This window comes from Brassica napus, chromosome C4 (assembly GCF_020379485.1).
Source record: "Brassica napus cultivar Da-Ae chromosome C4, Da-Ae, whole genome shotgun sequence".
In the NCBI taxonomy this organism is placed as follows: Eukaryota; Viridiplantae; Streptophyta; class Magnoliopsida; order Brassicales; family Brassicaceae; genus Brassica; species Brassica napus.
The window spans coordinates 41705953-41730115 of record NC_063447.1 but is presented as its reverse complement, the minus strand read 5'-3'; the positions used below and the strand labels follow the sequence as shown (position 1 = coordinate 41730115).

The 24163-nt window shown below is 33.7% G+C and overlaps 3 protein-coding genes and 1 long non-coding RNA gene across 5 annotated transcripts; 1 reads left to right on the top strand and 3 right to left on the bottom strand.

Annotated features, from left to right (window-relative positions):
* Nucleotides 1-1432: 1432 nt before the first annotated feature.
* On the bottom strand, nt 1433-2952 carry LOC106376635. Its single transcript, XM_013816730.3, has 2 exons — nt 2314-2952; nt 1433-2209 (listed from the first exon to the last, which is right to left on the bottom strand). Exons 1-2 carry the CDS (start codon nt 2377-2379, stop codon nt 1973-1975), a joined length of 303 nt encoding a protein of 100 aa, XP_013672184.1. The 5' UTR covers nt 2380-2952; the 3' UTR covers nt 1433-1972.
* A 5917-nt stretch (nt 2953-8869) lies between these two features.
* On the bottom strand, nt 8870-11579 carry LOC111205337. 2 transcript variants are annotated; one of them, XR_002657835.2, is made up of 4 exons: nt 10056-11579; nt 9856-9982; nt 9608-9785; nt 8870-9358 (listed from the first exon to the last, which is right to left on the bottom strand). It is a non-coding gene; the product is annotated as an uncharacterized LOC111205337 (long non-coding RNA). The 2 variants fall into 2 exon arrangements; XR_007322478.1 differs by having other exon boundaries at nt 9608-9982.
* Nucleotides 11580-15823: 4244 nt separating this feature from the next.
* LOC106395067 (ABC transporter G family member 19-like) lies at nt 15824-19083 on the top strand. The gene has a single exon (XM_013835598.3). It carries the CDS (start codon nt 15938-15940, stop codon nt 18077-18079), a length of 2142 nt encoding a protein of 713 aa, XP_013691052.2. The 5' UTR covers nt 15824-15937; the 3' UTR covers nt 18080-19083.
* On the bottom strand, nt 18847-21424 carry LOC106390838 (GDT1-like protein 3). The gene is made up of 10 exons (XM_013831377.3): nt 21242-21424; nt 21045-21144; nt 20906-20974; nt 20654-20785; nt 20463-20561; nt 20307-20379; nt 19808-19896; nt 19554-19637; nt 19356-19415; nt 18847-19230 (listed from the first exon to the last, which is right to left on the bottom strand). Exons 2-10 carry the CDS (start codon nt 21117-21119, stop codon nt 19042-19044), a joined length of 870 nt encoding a protein of 289 aa, XP_013686831.2. The 5' UTR covers nt 21120-21144; nt 21242-21424; the 3' UTR covers nt 18847-19041.
* Between the last annotated feature and the right edge of the window lie 2739 nt (nt 21425-24163).

Below are 24163 nucleotides of genomic sequence, written 5' to 3'. Positions count from 1 at the left end.
ACATTACTGGTCCTGAAATTATTGTAAGAAAAGTGAATAAATTAATTAACCATAGTCTGAGAAGATTATAAGGATTGCATGTGGTTGCATGTTTCGCCATCTGAATTACTTCTTCAAAATGAGAGGGAAACCAATCAAAATGATGGCCTGTTTTGCCGTCTAAATCACACGGTATTGCATACCAATAAATTTGAAGAAAAGCTTTACTTTAATGTGGTTTTCGAGATTTTAGGTCATGTGGCATCATCTCCAGTTACGAAAAAAGAACACTAACTGTATATAAACATTATTATTTTAAAAAGTGATATTTTAATTTTTTATAAATGATTTTTTTTTCTTTATACTTTAGTTTTGATTTTATCATTTATATTTCTATTTAAAATATAATTTTTGTTATTTTGTCTTTCTCAGAAAATAATTAATCATCATATGATTTTATCATTTTATATCTAGGCTTAGGCAGGGGGCGTGGGGGTGGGGGGCTTGCAAGATTTATAACAAAGAATAGGCACCAAAGCGACGATATAATGAACGTAACTTATAAACTATGGCTACATGAGGTCATTCCGATTACTGATTTTTTTTATGTGCAAGGGAACATAATTATTGTATAAAAATAACTATTGCTTTATAGAATGAGTATAAAAATACCTATGCTGAATGAGTAGTAGCACTAATATAGATCAAACTGTGAGTTGTTTTGAATATGATCTACCAATACAATGATAAAAATGAATCTAATAGACACCAAAGTATATACCTGCAGATTCCACTGGTTGGTCAGGGGGTGGCGTGGCCATTGTGATTAAGCTTTCACAGTTTCTGGAGTTGAAAACCGAGAAGAAGGTGTACTACGTTTCTTGCGCTTATGCGTGAGGAATATGCGTATTTAGCAGATTTGGGTTTACTTGGAAGAGGTATAGAGAAAGAGTGTAAATGCTGGCACAATGAATAATACTTCTTTCCTTCTCAGATCAAGATTTTTCGTGATTTTGAGATTTGAAACTTATTTTGTATTAAATTAAAGATCATGTGCATTGATTAGATTGTGAGAGTTTTGATTTATTCCGAAAAACCCCCGGAAACTCTAGTCAGCACCACGTACACCTATCTCTCCTTGAACTTACTACAAACAGATTCTCTCATACCCACTACATAAGTCAACAAAACATAAAACATACTACATATGCAAAAGGCAAATGACCTTTTCCCAGATCCCTAAAGAGCCTGTGTCCATTCACATAGATCAAAGAACCATAGACTGTGAAAATCGTAAATGAATAACATTAAAATTAAAACAAAACACATGGGTTTGTCCTTCAGCAACTTGATAACATGCCACTACTCGTATCAAACTTAACTTCATTCTTAAGAACTAAAAGATTTGAAACACATAAATACTACCAAAACAATGTAGATTTAAAAAAAAAGATAAGTGAACCAATAGATAGTAATACCGAAATGGTTCTAATCCGCAAAAACAGAGTCTAGAAAGGAAAGTAACAATGCATAGTCTTTAATAAAACCAAAAAACAGAGATAAGAAATTTCAGCCACAATTGTCCCGTTAGACTTCTGCTGACTCAACAACATCAGAACTCTTCTTCACTTTCTCATCAGCAGATTTCCCTTTCCATCTTCAGCTTCCTCATCCAAGTTGCCATCCAAGATGCCTTCAGGGTCCAGAGCCTCAGGGTGCAGTACCTTGGTGACAGTGAAAGACATGAGATAGAAACATGAGATCATCCAAGCCAACGCAATATTACAGCCTTAAAACGTTGAAAACCAAACTGAAGATACATATTTTCTCGGGTCAAGATCAACCAGCCTTAAAACGTTTAATACTCTCTAGACTAACAGCCAAAATTGCAAAGATCAGACACAACCAAGCAATATTTCATCATAACATAATCAAAACCAATCTGTTTACACAATTATATGGATTAAGAACCATAAAGGTCTCCTTTACGGTCTCAGGCCTCATCAAATTCCTTGTGCCCATAGAATCGGATCCGATCCTCAGGAAACCCAACCGTACTGTCCGCTGAAACAGAGAGGACGGAGTTCCAAAAGAAAGTCACGGTCACATTTGGCTCAACAACACGGTACACAATCTTGCTCTTAGACCCGTAGAAGTTGGTGAGTCTGTATATGGAACCAGCAACCAAGTGTGGCAGATAGGTGTCAATCCTCCCTGGCGGAATAAACCCCTGAATCACAATACCATGTTCATAACAGCGGAACAACCTTAGTTACTGTCAATCATTCGACAAACCACAATAGATAAATCAAACAAATATACTGCGAATCAGACCTGCTCGTCGATGAGCAGCATCTTCGTGTGGTCCGAGTCCCACATCCCTGAAGGACAAAACTGCATCGGACTTGTCAGAGGAGACAACGGCCTTTCCTTGGCGTTTCTTGTACCTAGCTTCTCCGGCGACAGCGTTGGCGGAGGAGTCACCAGTTATGCCTCTTTTTGGCCTAGCTACGACAGAGGAATCGGCGGTTTCAGAGGAACGGTTCACAGGCTCACCGGCGGAGTTGACCAACTTCGCGGAGGTAAGATCGCCGGAAACAGAGGTCTTGCTGTTGGAATTCATCGTTCTTGAGATTTTTGAGAGTATTGAATCCTTTCGGAAATGACCCGATATAAATAGGAGGAGATACATGAAGGCAAAACGAACCCATTAAAGAAGAATTCATGGTGCAGAGATGGATTAATGGGGTGGTGGCGATGAAACGATTTCCGTTGAGAAATCCAATCGCCGATTTCTCCACTCTCGTCGAAGAAGAAGGAAGAACAGAGACGGTAAGAGGTAGCACGAGAAATTAGGGTAAATCACGAAAACGAACTGGGCCTAATAGACCTTACAGATAAACAAATTAAAAACAAAGAAAAGTCCATTCGGTTTTTTGAATACTTTTGCCTACGTGGCACAACCACAGTTGAGGATATGTTACTTTTAGTATTGTATAGATACAGTAAGATATTATCGGCATGGGCTTGGAGGCCCAATTTCTATGAGTCATTAACCATAACCCAAGGATTAGGGGGACCAATTAAAATGCACCATTCTGTTAATCGTGATGAAAACATATAATTGTTGACTCGCTAGTTAGGAATGCCCGTTCTTTTCATTGATCTTTGTGCTTTATTGTTGTTCTATTCCGGTCTGGTTACCCAGACCACCTCAAGCTTGAGTAATAGAATAGCCGTTTGTTGGCAAAAAAAAAAAATGAAAACATATAAATAGTTCAATTAACTTCTAGAAGCCATTATATACATTTTATGTTGATAAAATGGTTTAATTGGTCGTCTTGGTTATCTGTTAACTTGCTAGTTTTATATTTGTCTGGATGCTATAATTGGTTTGGAGACTGAATGAGAATTAACTGCATAATTAGCTGTGAGGAAAAATGAAAACTTGATAATGAAACTTGAAACAGAAGCAAAAGTTGAAGTTGATAAAGAAACTGGAACTAAAAACTTGAAACAACACGTTGTTCTCCAATTGATGATTGGTTGACCACCAAGATCTCTGATGCCCAATTCTCGTGATTCTAAAATAAATTTTCACTTAACGATAATCCGAACGGTACTACTAAACCGAAATACAATCTGTTACGAAGCTCCTTTATCCGAAGTAAATTGAATCATAAAAAATTTAAATGAAACCTAATCATTGAATCAGTTCAATGTTTATTTCAGTTTCTCGTACAGAACAATTCGAACCATTGAAGTAAACCGAACAAAAATCTTGTAACTTTAAAGTACCACAGTAGGAACCAATCCCATACATCTACTCGTGTTTGGAAATCTTGGAGCATATGGGTACTAAACTTTTCGGAAACTCCATTAGTTAAGGCCTGTTAACAAACTGCGTGCAGCCTTTAAATGTCACCTTTGTGATCAATATAATCCTATTCAAGTTTTGGATGAACAAATGATACTTCGCAAGAGCAAATCAGTACCATCTCTTAGCAAATACAATATCCTTTCTCTTTTATTATTAAATCTACTACTTATGTTGTTAGGGTCAATTAGAGCTTAGAGCTATATAACTTGTTTATTTAGAGTGTTCCTTTGTAGAATCTTAATGAGAACAAAGAGATAGCCGCTCGCAAGTCCATGACCAAAGATTTCATAAATTAACTACAGAACACATTAGCACACCACCAATATTTTTTTTGTTTAATGATGCCGCGTTAGGATTATTGTGGCAATATCTGAAAAAAGAAACGGATTAGGGATGAAGTAATGATGATAATGAAACATTCAAGTCAACGTGACAAAATCACAAAAGGGATGAAGTTCTTGAAAAAGTGAATCCAGAACACTATATACTCAAAACACGGACAAATCATACAGAAATCACGATTCACGGAATCATCGTCTCTACAAAGAATACTGAAATGTTTTGTGAAAGACTGTACGGCTGGACATATGGTGTTCAATGGCGAGACTGTTATGTCGTAGCTCTTTTGTCGGCTGAGATTTAGCCGGGAAATGATTGGCCTTGTCTGCTTCTTCCCGCTCCAGGAATTGGGTCGATTCGCTGTATGGTTTTTGACTGTTCTCTGTCTTCCTCCGCCAGGTTTGCTTTATCCTGAAGTCAACGAAGAAGACGATCATGATCACGCTTTCACTTAAGGTTCATCTTCAGCTGCCATCGCTACATATCAGAATCACTTCTATCTGCATTTTGAGTGATCAAATATCAAACTCGATCATGTTTCTCTGTTGTTGCTCCCCATTACGTCGAAGCCTCTTAGCTTGTAAACAGAAGCTTCACTGAAACGGCCTGAATTTGATTAGACGGTTCGCACTAACGTATCCTCGCATAAGCGTTGACTGTTCGAAAAGAGAAAATTTAAAGATTAGACAATCAAAATGGCAGTAATTCATTTAGCAAAAAAAAAAAAAAAAAAAAAAGAATGGCAGTATTCGTGGACAGAGTTATTAGGAGACGGTCGTGATTACCTTCTCGTCAAGAAATAACATGTAACACCCATTAGTTTACCGCCTTTCTTCACTTTCCTAGCCTACCAGAACCTCAGAAACCGGAAACCGGAAACCGGAAACCGGAGCCTTTCTTCTTTACCGCCTTTCCTCTCGTTGAGGTTGTGCTGTTCATAGCTGAGAGGAGCTAGAGGATTTATAGTCGTGGTTTCCGGCGGTTACTTTGGGAGATGATGAGGTCTATTGAATACTTGTGAGTAGGATAAATCATGTTAAAGCTCGGTGTTAAGTATGTATTAATGAAAGCTGAAGACGTTACAGATAGTTCATTGGCGGCATCGTTATCTGAAACAGTCGGCTGCTGATTTTTGATTGTCGACGTTCAGAAGATGATATCAAAACCCTACACTAAACTGGGCCTGACTAAAACATTGATTAAAAGCCCAATAGCAAGCAACGAAACAACAGCCTGCATCGCAACATCAACAAATCATTCGTAATTAACATTTTTAAGTTACACGCGTCTAAATTTGCCCTCTGCTCAATACTGATGTGGCTTAAGGAGAATGGAGAAAAATCTCATTTATTGTTATACGAGGTTAAACAACCGTAGATCCAAACCCATCTCCATTACGAACCCTAACTCGAGATCAGAAAATTTATTGAGAATTCCCAATAGCGATTCCGACTACAAAACTCTTATATCTAAACGGTGAATCGAGTCGATACTCACCTCTGCTCCTGGAGGAGACAATCCGGCGTCGAATCGATCGAGAAAAGGAGAGAAAAGTGGAGAGAGATCGGCGTCGCACGGGAAATCGTCTGAGGAGGAAACCCTAGCTTTTCACGCGAAAATGAGAGAAATGATTCTCTCTCCGCTTTCCTCTGCGTGACGTCGACTCCCCTTCCCCAATGAAAATGCGACACCTGTCGTGAACCCGTATCGGACGGGGTCAAGCGTAAGAGGCGGGTCGCGAGATTAAACCCAATATATGATTTATTTTTATTATCCGGCCCTATGATACTGAGCCCATGAACCTGTTATAAACCCTTGATGGGGTTGCTCTTAGAATCTTGTTTTGATTTGGGTTTTAGGCAGCGAAGGCAAGAGACAACCAAAAATTGCAAAGCATTTTACAAGAGGATGTACAAGTTTTGCTAAAGGATGTTTCAGAAAATGTGTAAAATCACTCAACATAATGATAACTACGTGGTCGTAAATATAATTAATATATTGTTCGCATATCTTCTATTGATAGGAAATAAGAATTTGTTTATTATCACAAAAGTTGTTGACAAAAAAAAAGGGTTTATTAATCAATCTATACAAAAAAAAGGTTTATTAATAGAATCCTATCTAATTTTAACCCATGTTATACTTTTTTATTTACTACCTATGCCACTGATTTTGGAAAGATTTCAACAGCTTCATTAAGGTCATTTCCGTAATTTAAAACTTAACGATTTCTCCCTCTTCTATTGGCTCTTACTTAATGATGTTCTGTAATAATAAAGATGTAGGTCCAAACGTTGTCTAACAATATGGCTTCGATTGTTACTAACCGTCTCGTTCTGCACCGCAGTTAACAATAACAAAAATCTTTACATATACCATATATCTATATGTTTTTATGACTGTTAAAACCACACCGCAGTTAAACCGTTTGTCCCGCATCGCTCAAATCACAGTTATCATTCGGAGACTATATATCGAATGTCTTTGAGAAATAGGTCCAGAGACAAAACGATGTAGCCTTGCTAATCAATAACGTGGAAAACAATTATGTATTTATTGCACTATATCATTTTACTTGGAATTCAAGGATACATATTTACTATGAAAATTATTTCACCTTTACATCGTAGATTTTATAAAGATATTTTATTCCAACTGAATTGTAAATATTATATTTATATCTAAATCTAAGCTAACAATAAATCTCTAAATCTTTTTTGCTTGATCACTACTCTAGGGATTTCCTAAACTGAATCCAAATATGCTAGAGAATTTTTTGAGCGACGCTTAAAAAAACATCGCCTAACCTAATATTATATACTATGATCGGCCCGTCCTACGGGCTGGATACATTTTACTTATGATCTAGATTATTATTATTTTTGTATGATTTGTGGTTTGTCTTATAGGTTTGCATTTGCAAACATGTGTATAATAATGATTTTGTCTTTTTGAAAATTTTAGCTGAGGAGGGATTATACGTGATAAAATATATTTTGCTTGTTTACAATAGTTATTTCTGTCGTCCAAAAACATTAATTTTACAATAGTATATATTAGTTAAATTTTATCTATTTTTATTGTCAACAAATTTTATCTACTTAATTAAATTATTTGTAACGCCTGTTGAATTTGATGATAGTGTATAAATGTCTTTTATCTGTAATTCAATGAAAATATCAGAAAACTGAAATTAAAAAAAATGAAAGATGAATTCATTTTTTAAAAGATGACTTTTTTATGTTTATATGAAAGTTATATATATAATAGTTATTTTATTATTATTTTATCGAATTAAGTTATATTTTACATATGTCCAGTTCAAGACCAGTAAAATTTATGAATTAGGTATTTATTCATCTGCGAGTAATAATTTATAGATTTTCTCCTATATGTATTATTATGTTATCTCTATTTTGTGTTGATATAATGAATCTCCATGTTATCGGTTAAATAGTTATATTGCCTGGCATTGTAGACTAAAGGAAGAACTTCATTGTACAGTTTGTTAAGAAAATATATTTCAAACTGAAGGAACATATAATGGAGTTTAAATTTTGAAGTTTTGTACGATTCATATTTGAAGTTCTAATATACAAAATTTCATATTTGAAGTTCTTTACTTTAAAGTCCATGAAATTATCTGTTTTTCAAATAACATAGTTAACTTTTATTGTTATCACTTTAGTTTTTATAATTTTATTCTTATACAATTAAGAACATCTTGCGGTTAACTATAGTATGTGGATTGCATCATTATTGAAGGAAAAAATAGAGCTTTGAAACAAACAATGGAGCTCCACTATATTTTGCGAGTTATAATAATATTTCTTGAAAAAAAAGTTCACTTAGTGTACTGGAAGACAATCACTTAATTCCAAACTAGATTTTGATCCGCGCTTAGAAAGCGCGGGTTTGTTTGTTTTTCATTTATTAATCGAAAACTGATTTACAAATTACCATTATTTTTCATTTCGAACCATAACAATTGAGTTTTTAGGTTTTTATCATTTGTTTTTTTTCTCTTCAAAATATGGTATTTGTTCGAAATATGGTAGCTGTTCTATAATAATGTTTGAGTTTTAAAATTTGTTTTCATATCTGACCTAGATTCATGTTTGAACCTATAGACCCAATACATTGTATATAATCCTGTTCGGATTTAATGAAAAATTTGTTAATTAAAAATCCGATATAACCCGGTAAAAACCTAAAAACTCACTATTAACCCGCGATCTGATACTATTGATCCGATAACAAAATATCTTATAGTACTTTTTTAAAAAATTGATTAAATTACTCATATATTTATTAATATTACATAAATTAGTGATTCCTTAGAATTTGATAAAATTTTATCATGTTATCTAAATAAAAAATGATAATATAAAATAACTTATTGATATGACAATATTAGTTTATTTTCGTTATTAATAACCTATTATAAGTTTGTGTTTGTATTTTAGATTTAAAAATTTATTTTAAGATAGTTTTTAAAATATTCTTGAACACTCGTAATTGCCATATTAATATTATGTATAAAATGACATTATACACTGAAAAATGATATTCAAATATGTATATGATATATGGTGTAGGATATACGATTTTGGTTTGTATTGAAAATATGATCTATTTTGAATATTGATACGTATATTTAAGAAAATAATATTTTCATGTTTTTTAATTCATTTATTGTTCATAATATATTTATACTTATATTAAATTTAAAATTAATATATATTTTAAATATATATATAGGCCTATTATTTATAGATCCATTTAGGTGTATCTGTAGGCCCAAAACCAAAAGACTTAAATGCCATTAATGAATTTTATTAATTCTTTGTAAAAATAAGGGTATTTTTGAGAAAACTGCAATTTTCATTAAGGATATAATTTGAGAATGATCCTCTTTTAATGGTATTGATTCAATAATAATTCTAAATAATCAAAACCCAAATAACCCATAGTTGGAGTGCTCAGTGTTTGCTAGTTTTCTTTGAACTTGGGGCCTTTTTCATCATCAATAGGAGTCTCGGTGGAGGTTATGACTGAATTAGTATGCGTAGGCTATGGGTCTGTGCTGGCTGGACGTCCTTCAATAACTGGAACAGCATCAGATGCACGTTTGTGTGAACCGAACACTGCGTTTCACCACTGTATTTGGGACCACAGAAAGTTTTACAGCAGCCACATCATCAGAAACTCCACAGTTAATATTCAAATGTGAAGCTTAGTAAATGAGCTAAAGCAGAAATCTAAGTAATAACAAATCTCTTATTTAGTTATTTTCAAATAAAAGACGTTTTGATAAGGTAATTGTGCGCAGCATGAAAAGGAGAGACAACGCAAACAACACATGTATATGGTCATGCTATTACAGTGATCCTTATGCAGTGAACGTACCTAGGGATGAGTTGAGAACGTAGCTATTAATTTCAGATAATGTGACGGATTCAATTTTCTTAACATCACCATACTTGGAAGATGTGGCAGAGGAACCACTCTTTGCTCTACGGAGCCTGCAGTTGGTGTCTTTAATGTGGGAAGTGTGTCACCGATATGACATTGAGGAATACATGACCTGCACAGACAGATTAAGAGAGCATGAAAACTGATGTGTTCCTGTTCTTGTAAATGACATTCTCTCTCACTTCATTCATTCTCTGTCTAAAATGGAAAGAGCCATGGTCCCGACATGCAAAGCAGACCTAGTTTACCAGCCATTGTGAACATTTTTGAGCAGGAAAACCTTAGCATCTCAGTCAGCTAAAGCCAAATCTGCCCAAAACCAGAGCAATATGAAACAGCAATGGGTTTCAGACTTGATAAGAGTGATCAAGAGTCTTTCTACCTTCATTGTTGTTGCCCACCATGAGATATGCTTATGAAGCTCTGAACTCAAGATTTCCATCTCAAATTATCAATCTACAGAGGAAGCTCCACCCATACCTAATTAAATAGGCCCACTAAAAAGGACGGAAAATATTATATTCCTGCACGCAAGACAATCTGAGAAGACGACCAAACAAACAAAGGATTGAAATATCACATATCGGATTTTTTCCTGAAATCTGAAAATGAAAATAAAAACTGAATCTGATTTAGATAGAATTTTATATCCGGTAAAGATCAATTTGTGGCCGGAACCAAAACATCAAACTAACTAAAGGTATAAACAATCCGATTCAGAGGACGAAACGGAACAGAAGAACACAAAACATTGATTTTCTCTCTCTCTCTCTCAAAGATGTGTAGAGAGAGAACAGAGAGAGAGAAAGCTCCCTCCCCCATAAATCAAAATATATTCAGTTGATCTTAAGCAAAGCAAAATTTGCTCAGAACCACTAATGAACATTATGAAAAAAAAATATATTGCTGTTAGGAATTGTGAGGATGATGCTATGGATGAAGCTTACCTTTTTATAGAGTGGAGAATCACCGACTGCAAGAGGAATAAGAGTCATTGAATGAGGGATCGTGGCTGTAGTGGGTCGAAAGAGTTAAGAAATCGCTAATGGTGATGAATCAATCAAACTTGTAACGGTTAGGAGGTGACGAATCGTTAGCGAAACGACATGAACAGTCACGGAAGTTTCGACTCACACGACCTTTCAGAACCTCCGTTGATGGTAGACGAAATCAGATTATGGGGGAGACGATTAACCCTATACTCGAGAAGGAGATGAACGCAAACAACGGGTCAAGTATTTTATCGAAAAAAAAAATAATGGGCCAAGTTTTTGTTTGTCTCTCAGGCCAACGCATATTATTCAAAACCTAGAAATAATCAAACCGTATAAGCCCAAAAGAAAATCAAAGCTCAGCAAAGCTTTTTCATTTACGATGACACGTGTCACACCGTCAAGAGTCAAGTTTCTGACGTGGCATCTTACGTGGCTTAACCAGGAGGGAGTAAACTCTTCTTTATATATAAAGATATATATATATATATATATATATATTTTTAATCACAATTAGTCTTTGTATACACCAAACTGTTTTGTGCAACTATCTAATCACTTCTTTCTTTAACAACACCATTGTTTATTGACCTCAGTTTTTCTCTCATTCCATTAATTCATTACTCACTCAAATAAACAACTTAGACTACTCAATCCTTTGTGTTATATTAGTCGGATAAATTGAAAACTATGCAGACATTAGCCATCAACTTGTGTCTTTCATGTTTTATCGTCCAAACATTTTTTAATATAACTAAATTATTTTTCTTAGAATAAGGATTTGTTTTATCGGCTGAAAAATATTTTAATTTTTTTTAAAAAAATGTCAATTTTCGTAGATTTTATCAACCAAAATAACATTACTCTAAACCCACATATAAATTGTGAAAGTCCATTAAAACAAACAAAAAGAAAAAAAATTCTAAAAATTGGACATGTGTCAGCAAAAACCCTCATCCCACATGTCGTAAAAAGAGAAAATCTCTTTATATATATATATATATTCGTATAAGATATAAAAAAACGAATCTATACTATTATTTGAGAAGTGATTTTGCTTATTTGTCACATTTTCCATGATTTTATGCTGAATGATCAGTTTTAATGAATAATAAATAATTTTAATTAAACTATTATTAAAATATAATTCATTATTTACCTGATTACAAATTAATATTATAAAGCTATCTAAAAAATAATAACGGGAAACGTTTTTGTAAAAAAAGAAAATTTCATGTATTTATTTTATGTTTATCTACATCTTTCTTTCTTATTCACTAACTTTTATAATTAGTAGTATATATATACATATATATATATATTGTCATCATTAGTAGTATATATATAAATATAATAATTAGGTTTATTACTATACTAAAATATTAAAATGGTTTTATCAAAAAACCAAAAAATTGATTTATATTTGTTTGTAAACGTAATATATTATGAAATATTTTTTCTAAATTATTAAATTTATTTTAGTATTAAAATACTAAAAGAGGTACATATATAAGAAATAACAATAAATTTGATTTATGTTTGTTTGTTATTCGTGATTTTTCTAAATAGTTTTTATTGGGAATGAATTATCTTTTTAAAATAATTCTCAAAATATCTGCCTCCAGATGAGAATATTCAAAATATTAATTTAAATGAACTATATATATTTTTATGTTTTTCAAGAATTTCAGAGAAATATGACTTTGTTTAAATTACAATTTCTTTAGAATATAATTATGTAAAGAAAAATGTGATTCTATTTTATAAAAACATTTTTTAAAAAATTATTTGATTGAAAATAAGAAATTATGATTTTATAATAAAAATGTTATTTAATCTCTATATTTTGAAGAAAATAGCGTTGATAAAAAAATAGCAATCTCTATTTTAAATGAAAAATAGAGATTGACTATGGCATATATTTCCCTCTATTATATCATTTAAAAATGAATATAATAATATATAGCAAGGTCTTATCTTATACATTATATATTAATGTTCTATTTATCAACACGGTTAGCCTGTTTGAGTGTTTGTTTTTATTTATTTTGATTAATATAATATGTAGAGTTGGATTAGGTTTAAAAAATTTTTGCTTTCAATTTATTTTGAGATTTTGTAGGTTTTGGTAATTTCAAGAATTTGGTCTAATAATATCACTTTATAATAGCAGTTATATATTTGTTTATTTAATTAGACAATTGATTATAAATTAATCTAAAAAAATTAAAGATAAAAACATATTTTAAAATAATAAAATATTGACATTGTTATCCAAATAATGTCTTTAAATTAATAAAATATAAAATTTATGAAATTGAAAGATTCATAAAAATATTAAAAATTTATTTTTTGACTTAAAATTTTTGATCTTTAAATTTAATAGTACATTTATTAATAAATAACTATAAAATAATTATTTTCGCATGTGCGGGCAAAACACCGAGTAGATGAATGTTTGATTAAATTTTCATGAAAGCGAGAAAGAATGTCTATCAATACAAATGGAGAAGATATTAGATAGTTTAATTTAAGCGCAACATAGATTTTTTTCCTATTAAAAAGTGTGTTTTATGTTATAAGTGTGTCAAAGTGTAATTGGAAATATTAAATGTGTATCTAAACATAATTCTTTCTGTAACATATGGCTCAACAAGTTGATTTGATAATTTATTTATCTTCAAAATATAGGTAACATTTTCTTTTTATAAAATTCCATGGTTCATATGACCCCCTCACAACAAGATACCTCTGCCACTTGATGTGCTGGTTGGTGCATTTGTGTACGTTATATGTTGACGTACTTTCAAATATTTGAAGGATTGAAATCTAGGCTTTGGGAAAGTTTAGCTCATGATTAGATTATCCTAATAAATTATGAACTCATAGGAAGTTTAATTCAAAATTAGTTTATCTTAAAAAGGTTCATACTATAGAACAAAGCGGTAATTTCAAAGAGTTGTGTTTGTTTTACATTTTTTTGTAAATTAGTTGTAATTTGCTATCTTTTTCTTGTAAGTACAAAATTGCTAATAACTACTTGTGATGTTTGTACACTGTGATTACTGATACATAGATACCAACCAAAACTCACATGAAAAACTAATTTTTATTTTTAAATAAATTGTACACAGTATATGCAAAAATCCTACAATTACGATGAGAGATTCTTGTTTTTATATATTTCATGAAATTAAAATATCAATCAAAAGCCGTGCAACGCACCGGTCAATACCTAGTGTAAAATAAACTAGCGTACTGATATGCAAATTTGCAGAATTTTCAATAGTTCTAATAATATGCGTGAAAAACATTTATAATGAAACGAATGGTCTAGTTGATCAGGTCAGAGTCACAAAAAAAAAGCGTGTTTATGCACAAAAACATGGCTTTAAATACAATTCGGTAGATGTCCCAATTTAAAATAGTACATGTGTATCAAATTGTTCCTCGAGTAGAAGAAGCCAAATTGCATTTTTTTCTAACTATCACCACGAAATACACGCTTGTTGTGGTTCATCAATAACATTTAAGTCGAAAATGAAACATCATGAAATAGTCTGCTCTAGTACATGTTGATGTTGTTTGTCGAGTTCTTACACACCACGCATACACATCAATAACTTCGTCGCTCGTTCATGATTCACACAAATTATAGTATTTCCATTTTGAATATATTTTAAATGTTTTTGTTTCGAAGGGTACACAATTATTGTTTTTACTTCTTTTTTTATTAACGGGATATATAGGTCAAGCCAACTTGTCTTCGAGAGCGACGAATAGTCCAACTTCAAAATTTTCAAATGACACGTAAAGTATTGTTTCATATCCTGTAGAGTGACAGTTTAGTTCAAAGTAGGAGTTGAACCCATGAGCGACGGGTTTAATACACAACTAGACCCTGGCCAGCGCGGATATGAATTTTCAGTTTTTAATTATTTATTTTATTAAATGATGTATTTGTAATATTCGTTCATATTATATTCATTAAGTAAATATTTTTTTTTTGCATCTTAAACTATCTATGTTTTTACGAATGTGTGATATTATATAAAAATATAAAAAAATGAGTATAGAGTTAATTAGATAATTTTAAAAACATAAATTTTTCTTTCGTGTGCGATATCATATAAATAATGATCCGCCCAGTTAACAAAAATGATGATTATTTTATGTGTAATTTTTTTTTTTTTGACCATTTCCTTAAAACTATATTAAATTTTACATATTTTAATTAGAATACTTTTAATATCTTTACCTTTTTATTTGAAATGCAACTCAATATTTTTTTTAACAATTATAACAAAATATTTTTAAATATTTTTAGAATTTGTTTGAAAAATATGAAAATTACATTTTAAATTAAAATTATCCTAAAATATGATAAGTTTTGATGTAAACGAAAACTCAAATTATGTCAAAAATAATGATATTCAATAATAATAACAATTTTAATTGATTATTTTTTAAAAAAATACATTTACAAAAATATTGTTTGAAAGAAAATTCATTTATCTTTCAAATATAAAATAAAAATATTATAATTAAATAATAAAAAATATAAATAAAAACAATAAATTTAGCAAATGACAACTGAGTTATATTATGCTAAAATTTTCTTTCTAACAATTTATCAAATGACAAATGAGTTATGAGCAAATAATACCATATAATTTTTAAATTTAATCAACTGAAAATAATATCCGTACAATTGTGTGAGTCAAATTCTAGTTTTATTGATGCATGTTATATATTAGTGTTGCATGTTTTAGGTAACATTTTAATGATGCACGTTTTTAAAAATCTCTATTATTAAAATTATGCACGTAAGGATAACTCATGAGTTTTTTTTGTTGATTAAATGACATTATGTCCAAATTTATTTAAGAATATTTCATTAAGTTAACTGAAAAAGACAAACAATAAAATAGGAAGTTTAAATTCATTTAAGCATATTTCATTAATGTAACTGAAAAGACAAGTAATAAATTAGGCAGTTTTATTCGTTTTAGGATATTTCATAAATGCAACTGGAAAAGACAAGCAAAAAAAATAGAGAGTTTAATTAATGAAGTAAGAACATTTTCAAATGGGTACTTCTTTTTTTACTAATATAGATTATTGTTTACTTATAAATACTCAACGTAGCGGACCACTCTTGTCCATTATTAAGAAAAACAGTACTAAGAAAGCATATCAGTTTGATTCCGTAACTTAAAACGGTAATAACGACGCTGTATTTTTACCATTTTATCACTTAAAATACTGAGACATGCAACGTGCTTTCGAGGAACCGCACTGTGCCATTTCCGTCGGATCACCTACGCTCGTGGAGTTGCTGACAGACTGCGACAGTTTCCGGAAGGAAGAGTCGAGCTCTGTCGCCAGAAGCGATGATCCGGTTCATAGCATTATAGATGTCGAGGCTTTGCACGTAAAACCCGTGCGTTTTGTCTTAGCCTTTAACAAACTTGAATACAACGTGACATTTCGCCGGTGGTTTGATTTCTCGAGGCCTCGAAGCTCCGATACAGTGAAGACTCTACTCGATGATGTTTCCGGAGAGGCTTGTGATGGAAACATCCTCGCCGTTCTCGGCGCAAGCGGAGCCGGAAAGTCAACCTTGATCGATGCACTGGCGGGACGTGTTGCGAAGGAGAGTCTCAGAGGCTCTGTGACACTAAACGGGGAGAATGTTTTGCAGTCGCAACTGTTGAAAGTGATATCAGCATACGTGATGCAAGACGATCTTCTCTTCCCGATGCTCACTGTTAAAGAAACCTTAATGTTTGCTTCCGAGTTTCGTCTCCCAAGAAGCTTCCCCAAGTCAAAGAAGATGGAGCGTGTCCAAGCCCTCATCGACCAGCTAGGCCTCAGAAACGCGGCGGACACAGTTATAGGAGACGAAGGACACCGTGGCGTCTCCGGTGGAGAGCGGCGACGCGTTTCAATCGGTATCGACATCATCCACGACCCTATTGTCTTGTTCCTAGACGAGCCTACGTCGGGGTTGGATTCCAGCAACGCGTTTATGGTGGTGCAGGTTCTTAAACGAATCGCTCAAAGTGGCAGCGTTGTTGTTATGTCGATCCATCAACCAAGCACTCGTATCATAGACTTGCTTGATCGCCTTATCATCTTATCTCGCGGAAAGAATGTTTTTAGTGGCTCTCCGGCTAGCCTTCCTCGATTCTTCTCTAACTTGGGACATACAATCCCTGAGAAAGAAAACATCACCGAGTTCGCACTCGATTTAGTTCGAAAACTAGAAGGATCCACCGAAGGAACAAGAGAGTTGGTAGAGTTCAATGAGAAGTGGCAGCAAGACAGTTGTGGACTCAGCCAATCAGCTCGACCCACCCCACAAGGGTTATCCTTAAAAGAAGCAATAATTGAGAGTGTATCAAGAGGCAAACTAGTCTCGGGCTCATCTGGAGCTACTAATTTCACCTCCATGGAAACAGTATCTTCATACACGAACCCGTCACTATTCGAAACGTTCATCCTAGCCAAACGTTACATGAGAAACTGGATCCGGATGCCTGAGCTCCTAGGAACACGGATCGCCATCGTTATGGTCACTGCATTTCTCTTGGCCACTGTCTACTGGAAGCTGGACAACACTCCGAGAGGTGCACAAGAGAGACTGACTTTCTTCGCATTTGTCGTGCCCACGACGTTCTACTTATGTTTAGACAATGTCCCGGTTTTTATCCAAGAACGATACATTTTCTTGAGAGAGACAACTCGCAATGCGTACAGAACATCTTCCTATGTCATCTCCCACTCGCTGGTGTCTCTCCCGCAGCTTATTGCTCCTTCCTTGGTATTCTCCACGATAACATTCTGGACCGTTGGTTTGCGTGGCGGCTTAGAAGGCTACGTCTTCTATTGCCTCATTATCTACGCCTCGTTTTGGTCTGGATCCTCCGTCGTTACTTTCATATCCGGTCTTGTTCCGCATATCATGTTGAGTTACATGGTCACCATTGCCTATGTCGCCTACTGTTTACTCTTGAGTGGCTTTTACGTTGTCCGTGATCGTATACCGAGCTACTGGATTTGGTTTCATTACATTTCACCGATAAAGTATCCATACGAAGCAGTGTTAATCAATGAGTTTGATGACCCGTCTCGTTGCTTTGTCAAGGGAGTCCAAGTATTCGAGGGTACCCTTCTCGGAGGAGTTAGCGATATGAAAAAGGTGGAGCTTCTTGAAACTCTAAGTAGATCTCTAAGCACTAGGATAACACAGTCCACGTGCTTGAGGACGGGGCCTGGCTTTCTTTCACAGCAAGGTATTCCTCAACTGAGTAAGTGGGATTGCTTGTGGATCACGTTAGCTTCGGGGCTCTTCTTTAGGATCTTGTTTTACTTCGCGTTGCTGTTCGGGAGCAAAAATAAGAGGACGTGAAAGTAGTCGCCATAAAAATATTTAAATAAGGCTTGAAACTTCAAAGTGTATTAGATTCTCGCTTGTTGTAGTTTTGAGCTATTCTAAAATACGGTGAATACGCTGCTTAAACGTTGAACGAAGGTTCACTTATCGAATTTTACTATTCGGATTATCTTTTCTTTTTCCAAACAATTATGATTATCACTACGTTCAAAATCTTACTTCAATCAATATATTTTGTTCTCGATATCTTACTTCAATCGAAGTTTGATGATTATCATGCCTCTTTATATATAAAGGAAACACTAAAGTTAAAGATCTACAAATCTAAAACTTTCATTTTCTTCTTCAAGTAATAAGTCAATCTCTTTTTAGTGAAAAGGCACACTTCTTCTCTGCAATGACTTTCCTCAAGTTGCTCCATAGTAAAATTTCCTTTTATTTAATCGCACTTTGATGAAAACTTCAGTTGGCTCCATGTCACATTGTTTCTTCAAGCTGTAATTCATGTTGTGCTTCATGAACTATTTCACCTTTGCTCGGATCATACATCTTCAATCTCTCCCTCTTTAATGTGTGCGTCTCAAAAGTGCCTGAGATGTTAACAATCAACACGCATACACATGCATCTGTCAGATTTTGTTTCGTGACACGGGTTTTCAAAACTAATTGAACATTTCTTTAATCTCACTTATTTACGATCAATTCCTCCACTTTGAATTACTCTCATCTCAGCTACTAGAATGCTCACCAATCAGTCAATGACACAATTAGTTTCGTTACACTTGAAGCAAAAGCAATTGGCTTTGGATTATTACTTTGGTTTCGCCATCGAACCCATACAACGATCCAAGGGGAAAAAAATAATACAGAGAGTTACTTTACTTAGACAATGTCTCTAACACTCATTTTTCGCAAGTAAAAGAAAGAAGCACATATAGTCATATAGGTTGCAGAAAGTACGGCATATAGCAAAACAGCTATAGTGGAGGGTAGAAGTAGGAAGAGACTGAAAAGCCAAGGAAGAGTAAGCCCCCAACAGTTGCGACCGTGCGTTGTGAGATCCTTGAAGCCAACATGCTTCCTCCTACAACCGCCAGCGATGTACAAATTGTGTGTCCTACTGATGCTCCTATCGCCACTCCTATAGCGTTCTTGTGCGTCGCCAACTTCACATGAGACACAAGTAGATTGTTTTAACCACACAAGTTTAATCTCAGCGGGCAAAGTCCAAAGACTGGTTAGGTTTCGTAGGAAGTTAGATATATGAGAGATGAAAGGGGTTCTCTCTTACAGCTATTGTTGCAATCTGGCTACGGTCTCCCCATTCGGCTAGAAAGGTTAAGATGAAGGACTGCGCATAGATAAAAGAGATGGGTCAAAGTTCAAACCTTAAGAAATTCAAAGCTCAATTACTGGCAAGTATGATCAATATACTTTTAGCTGTAAGCAAAACACTCGAAAGCATCTAAGATGCGGAATAGAAGAACACCTCTAGAAATATTGGGGTACAAAATCTTGAGAAAAAGCGACGGAAGGGTGTCTTCCCTTGGCCTGACTCAAGCTTCTCCTCAACCTTTACCACAAATAGTTGGAAGTTAGTCAACATCATAGTTCATAAACCAGTCCAGGAATAGAGAATGGAAAGATAACTCTAACTTTTAATGTGAGTAACTACTAAGAACGTTTTGCAAAATCTATAGCAAGCAAACAACTGGCAACACATGTGGCTCGAGAACTACTTACTTCCTCCATTTCCTTCTTCTGATTCGACTTTGAATCAGATGACCTCCAAGCAATGTAGAGAAGTCGTAGACCAAAAAACGCATAGAGAACTGCATGATCAAAGATGTATGATCCTTCAAGTGAGGACTCAGACTAAAAAACGAAGGACCCACATAAACTTCTAGTTAAGTGCAACAATGCTGACAGAAACATGAAAAATCAGTAATGATTAGCTGCCTTTCTATTAGACAACTCAAAATCCTTACATTTCATAATGCGAGATAAACTTAGATACAAAGATATACAGTTCAAGTCAGCTACAGTTGCTAATTGTGATCATAAGACGCATTAAAATATGATTTGGACAAGTTGTAAGCTTCGGTCAACACGAAATGGAGGACAAAACTCATAACCATATAGTATACAGACTAGTGGTTACACACCCCTCTCAGTATTTCTCAGCTAACAAAAAAATATACACCACAAAAATGAAATGTTAACAATGGTGAACTCTACATACCTGTAGCAGCGCTATTAGTGTGCTTCCTAGAAATCAAGTTTGGCACTATCCTACCAAGTCCAGTAGAAAGTATCTATATAGAATAAAGGAAAAATCATAACGAATACACATACCCTTTACAGAAAAATGAAAATCCAAATAATCTTTAGCACTTACGGTCATAACAAACAAAGCTGAAAGTGCACCAGACAAAACAGTAGCTTTAGGGTGTCGCATAGCCATAAGTGCCGCTATTATAAAAGTCTCATCGCCAATCTGACATATGATGAGCAATAAAGATTACACTATAACTTGACTTTGTTATGACTTGAACCAAATCAAGACAAAATGTTAACAGGGAGACGAACCTCGGTGACAAGAATCATGGAGAAACTCGAGAACAAAGCATCAAAGACACCAGGGCCAGTGGCTTCGAGGTTCAAACCAAGATCACCAAGATTGTCACCAGCAGCATCAAGTCCAATTCGTTCAGTGCCAATCTTCAAATCAAATAAAGAATAAATTAAAGCTAGATTCCACCAGAATTCGAATCTAAAAAAAAAAGAAAAGCTTAATAGAGATTCCAATTCGAAAAAGCAGCAAAAAGCAGATCGAATCACCATTCCACGACGGCCAAGCTCTTTACGAGATCCTTCCGATTCCTGCGTCTCATTATCAACCCCAGAGTCCTAGTAAACGAAGCAACAATCAGTTAATATATAAAGAACAGAGACGAATCCGTGGAGGAAAATGGTATACCTGCGCAGAGATGGCGGAAACGAAGATCAAGAAGAAGATGGTGGACACGAGAAGCAGGCGAGTGACGAAACCCATGAGGTGATGCGAGAGTTGAACAGATCTGTGATTGGCGACGAAGAAGATGAATCGGTTTCAATTTCTAAATCTGAGAAAGTGAGAGGTTGGGATCTGAGAAAAATGATAAAAATTTTGCTTACGAGTTACGATTCAGAAAATCATTGGGAGAATCGCTGAGGGCTTGGTGAGCGTGTGAATAATCCTTGCGATGCTGCTGCGAAACAGAGATCTGTGTGCGATTTGAATGGTGTGTTTTTTTTTTGTCATCAGAAAGAAAAAAAAAATCACACGGTTTTACATAATAAACATATATAAATACTGAAATATTTTTATATAAAATTTACTACCTTCTTTTCACAAAATAATGGAAAAAAATTAACAAAATAGAATTTTGTGTGTGTTTTTATCCCTGTTCGGAATTACGCTAGGCGCTAGTCGGGCGGTCATCACGGGCCTAGCGAATTACCAAAAAATCGGAGAATAAGCGGGATATACGCGGGGATAGTTTTGAACATTGTTTTCAATTTTATAATAAGTGTATATATTATTAACTTACTTACGTGAAAAACATCAATTGTTGATGTAGCCTAGTGGAAATTTTCCATGTTTGTGTCGGTAAGGTGAGGAGTTCGATGACTAGGAAGCGTGTTTTGCTTTTTTTCCTGCTTTTTTTCATTAATGGCATAACTGTAAATTAATCATCATCTTCTTTTTTGGGTTACGCAAACCTTTTTACAGAGCCGCCATGCTTTCTTTCTCTGATTTCTTCCATTATTTTTGTGTTTTTCTTTCTGGGCATGAAATAAATTTGAAGGTTTAACATGTATCATCCGATTTCAAGCTTTCAAACCTCAAAAATGTGAATAATATTAGTGACTCCGATTTAATGGCCGCCTACGTTGAAATCGCGACGCTTCACCACCGCCGAGCGCTTCTCCGGCCGAGTAATCGCATGTGCGGCCGCGTTTTAGAACCATGGTTTTTATTATAAATTTTAGATTATTTAGTAGTAATTTATAAATTTTTAGAAAATTCATTAAATTTATGGAATTACAATTGATTTACTTAATTGAAAATTGATAATAACAAAAAATGAAAAATTTATTATATAAACTTAAAATTTTTAAATATCATATATATATATATATATATATTATTTTTTGGAACAAAAAATAAAAATATCATATATAATATTCATTCACTATAACTAAATGAATATTCAGCCGACAAAAAAATATAACTAAGGGTATAACTGGTGACCATTATAGGAACATTAGGGATGTGACTGGTGACCAAGAGAATGAGGATGAACACTATGTTCTTTAATATTCTTTAAACTTTTTATCATTCAAGATGAATATGTTTTCCTTTTTATTCATCTCCATTCATTTGTTTGTAGAGAATTATATGTCTAATTTTAGCGAGAAACAAATTTGTTCTATATTCCTCTAGAATAAAAAGAATGAAAAAGAATGAAAAAGAAAAAGAATGAAAAAGAAAAATAATTCCTTATAAATGGTAAAAAAAAATTAGGAATAGCAAGGAATGCATTATTCTCTTTCATTCCTTGGTCACCAGTTAGACCCTAGATGTTGGGTTGGGTGATAGTGGTTCCAATAGGATTTTGGTTCGGATTCATTCCAGTTATATGTCTAAGATCTAGTAAAATACGAAATATTATTCAATTCAAGTTACATGTCTAAGATCTAACTAATTGTTTGGAAATAGTTTTGGTTTTGGATATTAATCAGAGTATCGATTCCAAAAATATTGATTTGTAGTTGATTAAACTCAATAAATTTGTTTATGTGGCTTCTTCAAACTATATTTTTGTCCTTCAAAATATTTCGAGGGACTCGTCTATCAACTATACACAACTTTTTCTTGAAGTATATGTTACAACATCAAACATATCATGACATCCCAAAGCCTCGTACGAACGAGAATCATACATAATGAAACATAAACAAATTAAAATTAATAATTAGCAACTCTATAAACCTAAGATATACTATTTAAACTTAATATATATATATATAATATTAGAAACAAATTTATTCATAATTGAACTCCCATTGTAATTGTCAAAACATAAAAACATCAATATTAACCCAAACCAAAAATATATATTAAACTAAGTATGTAAGTTAATTATTCATGTAATAGATCATTATTTTAGGTACTAAATAATACCTCATGTGTATTTTGGATATGTATTAGGGATTGATAGGATTGGTACAAGTTCTTTTGGGAATTTGATTTTTTGGGTTTTTTTGGATATCTGTTTGAGTTCAGGTTTGGTTCGGACAAATAAACCGAGTTTGGGATTTTTTTGGGGTTTGGTTAGGACAAAACCCATGAATTGGAATACCGTAAAACAAAATCTATTTGGTGTTCATTTCGGGTTCATATCGGTTTTTGGATTTCCTTTTATTGAGTCGATTTTGGTTCAAATTTTTGAATTCGGTTTATTTGTCGAGAAACTAAAAAAATATTTTGGCTACAACCTTTACAAAATTATTTACAAAATCAATGTCCCACCATTTCTTGTGGAAGCACCGTGGCCTAGTGTTCAAAGTTTAAAGGCTTCTACACCATGTCTGGGATTTGATTTCAAGAGGAAGCACAATTTCTTGCAGATTATAGGATGAGGTTCCAAAGTACTGTAGGCAGAACCGTTCGTTGTGATCATATGCTGCGGAAAGAGCCTATTCATCGATGATGTCGTACATGCATAACCGTTTGTTGATCCAAGTATTACGGGGAGAGCTACATCGTGGAATCGATGTTCGTGAAGTTGTCCATCATGTTCGCATATGCTGGAAGTAGTTGATCTATCATATGTAATAAAATAGATATTAAATGATGATGCAATAAGATTTGACCAGTGTTAAAAAAATCAACGTTCCACTTAAACTTACGATCCATCAATCAGTAAAATGACCAAAAATCAGATCACTTGCATAAGTGTGAAGAATAGCTTACATCTTTCGACCAGCACGTGGATTTGCCAATCCAAGGAATAAGGAGTCATCTGCAAACAACAGATGATTAACATCAGG

Coding starts and splice junctions, on each gene's coding strand:
- LOC106376635 (XM_013816730.3), bottom strand. CDS start 2,379: ATGCAGTTTTGTCCTTCAGGGATGTGGGACTCGGACCACACGAAGATG. Junction 2,210..2,313: donor TGCTGCTCATCGACGAGCAG/GTCTGATTCGCA, acceptor ATTGTGATTCAG/GGGTTTATTCCGCCAGGGAG.
- LOC106395067 (XM_013835598.3), top strand. CDS start 15,938: ATGCAACGTGCTTTCGAGGAACCGCACTGTGCCATTTCCGTCGGATCA.
- LOC106390838 (XM_013831377.3), bottom strand. CDS start 21,119: ATGGGTTTCGTCACTCGCCTGCTTCTCGTGTCCACCATCTTCTTCTTG. Junction 20,975..21,044: donor TTTCCGCCATCTCTGCGCAG/GTATACCATTTT, acceptor TTCGTTTACTAG/GACTCTGGGGTTGATAATGA. Junction 19,638..19,807: donor AGAAGAAGGAAATGGAGGAA/GTAAGTAGTTCT, acceptor TTTGTGGTAAAG/GTTGAGGAGAAGCTTGAGTC.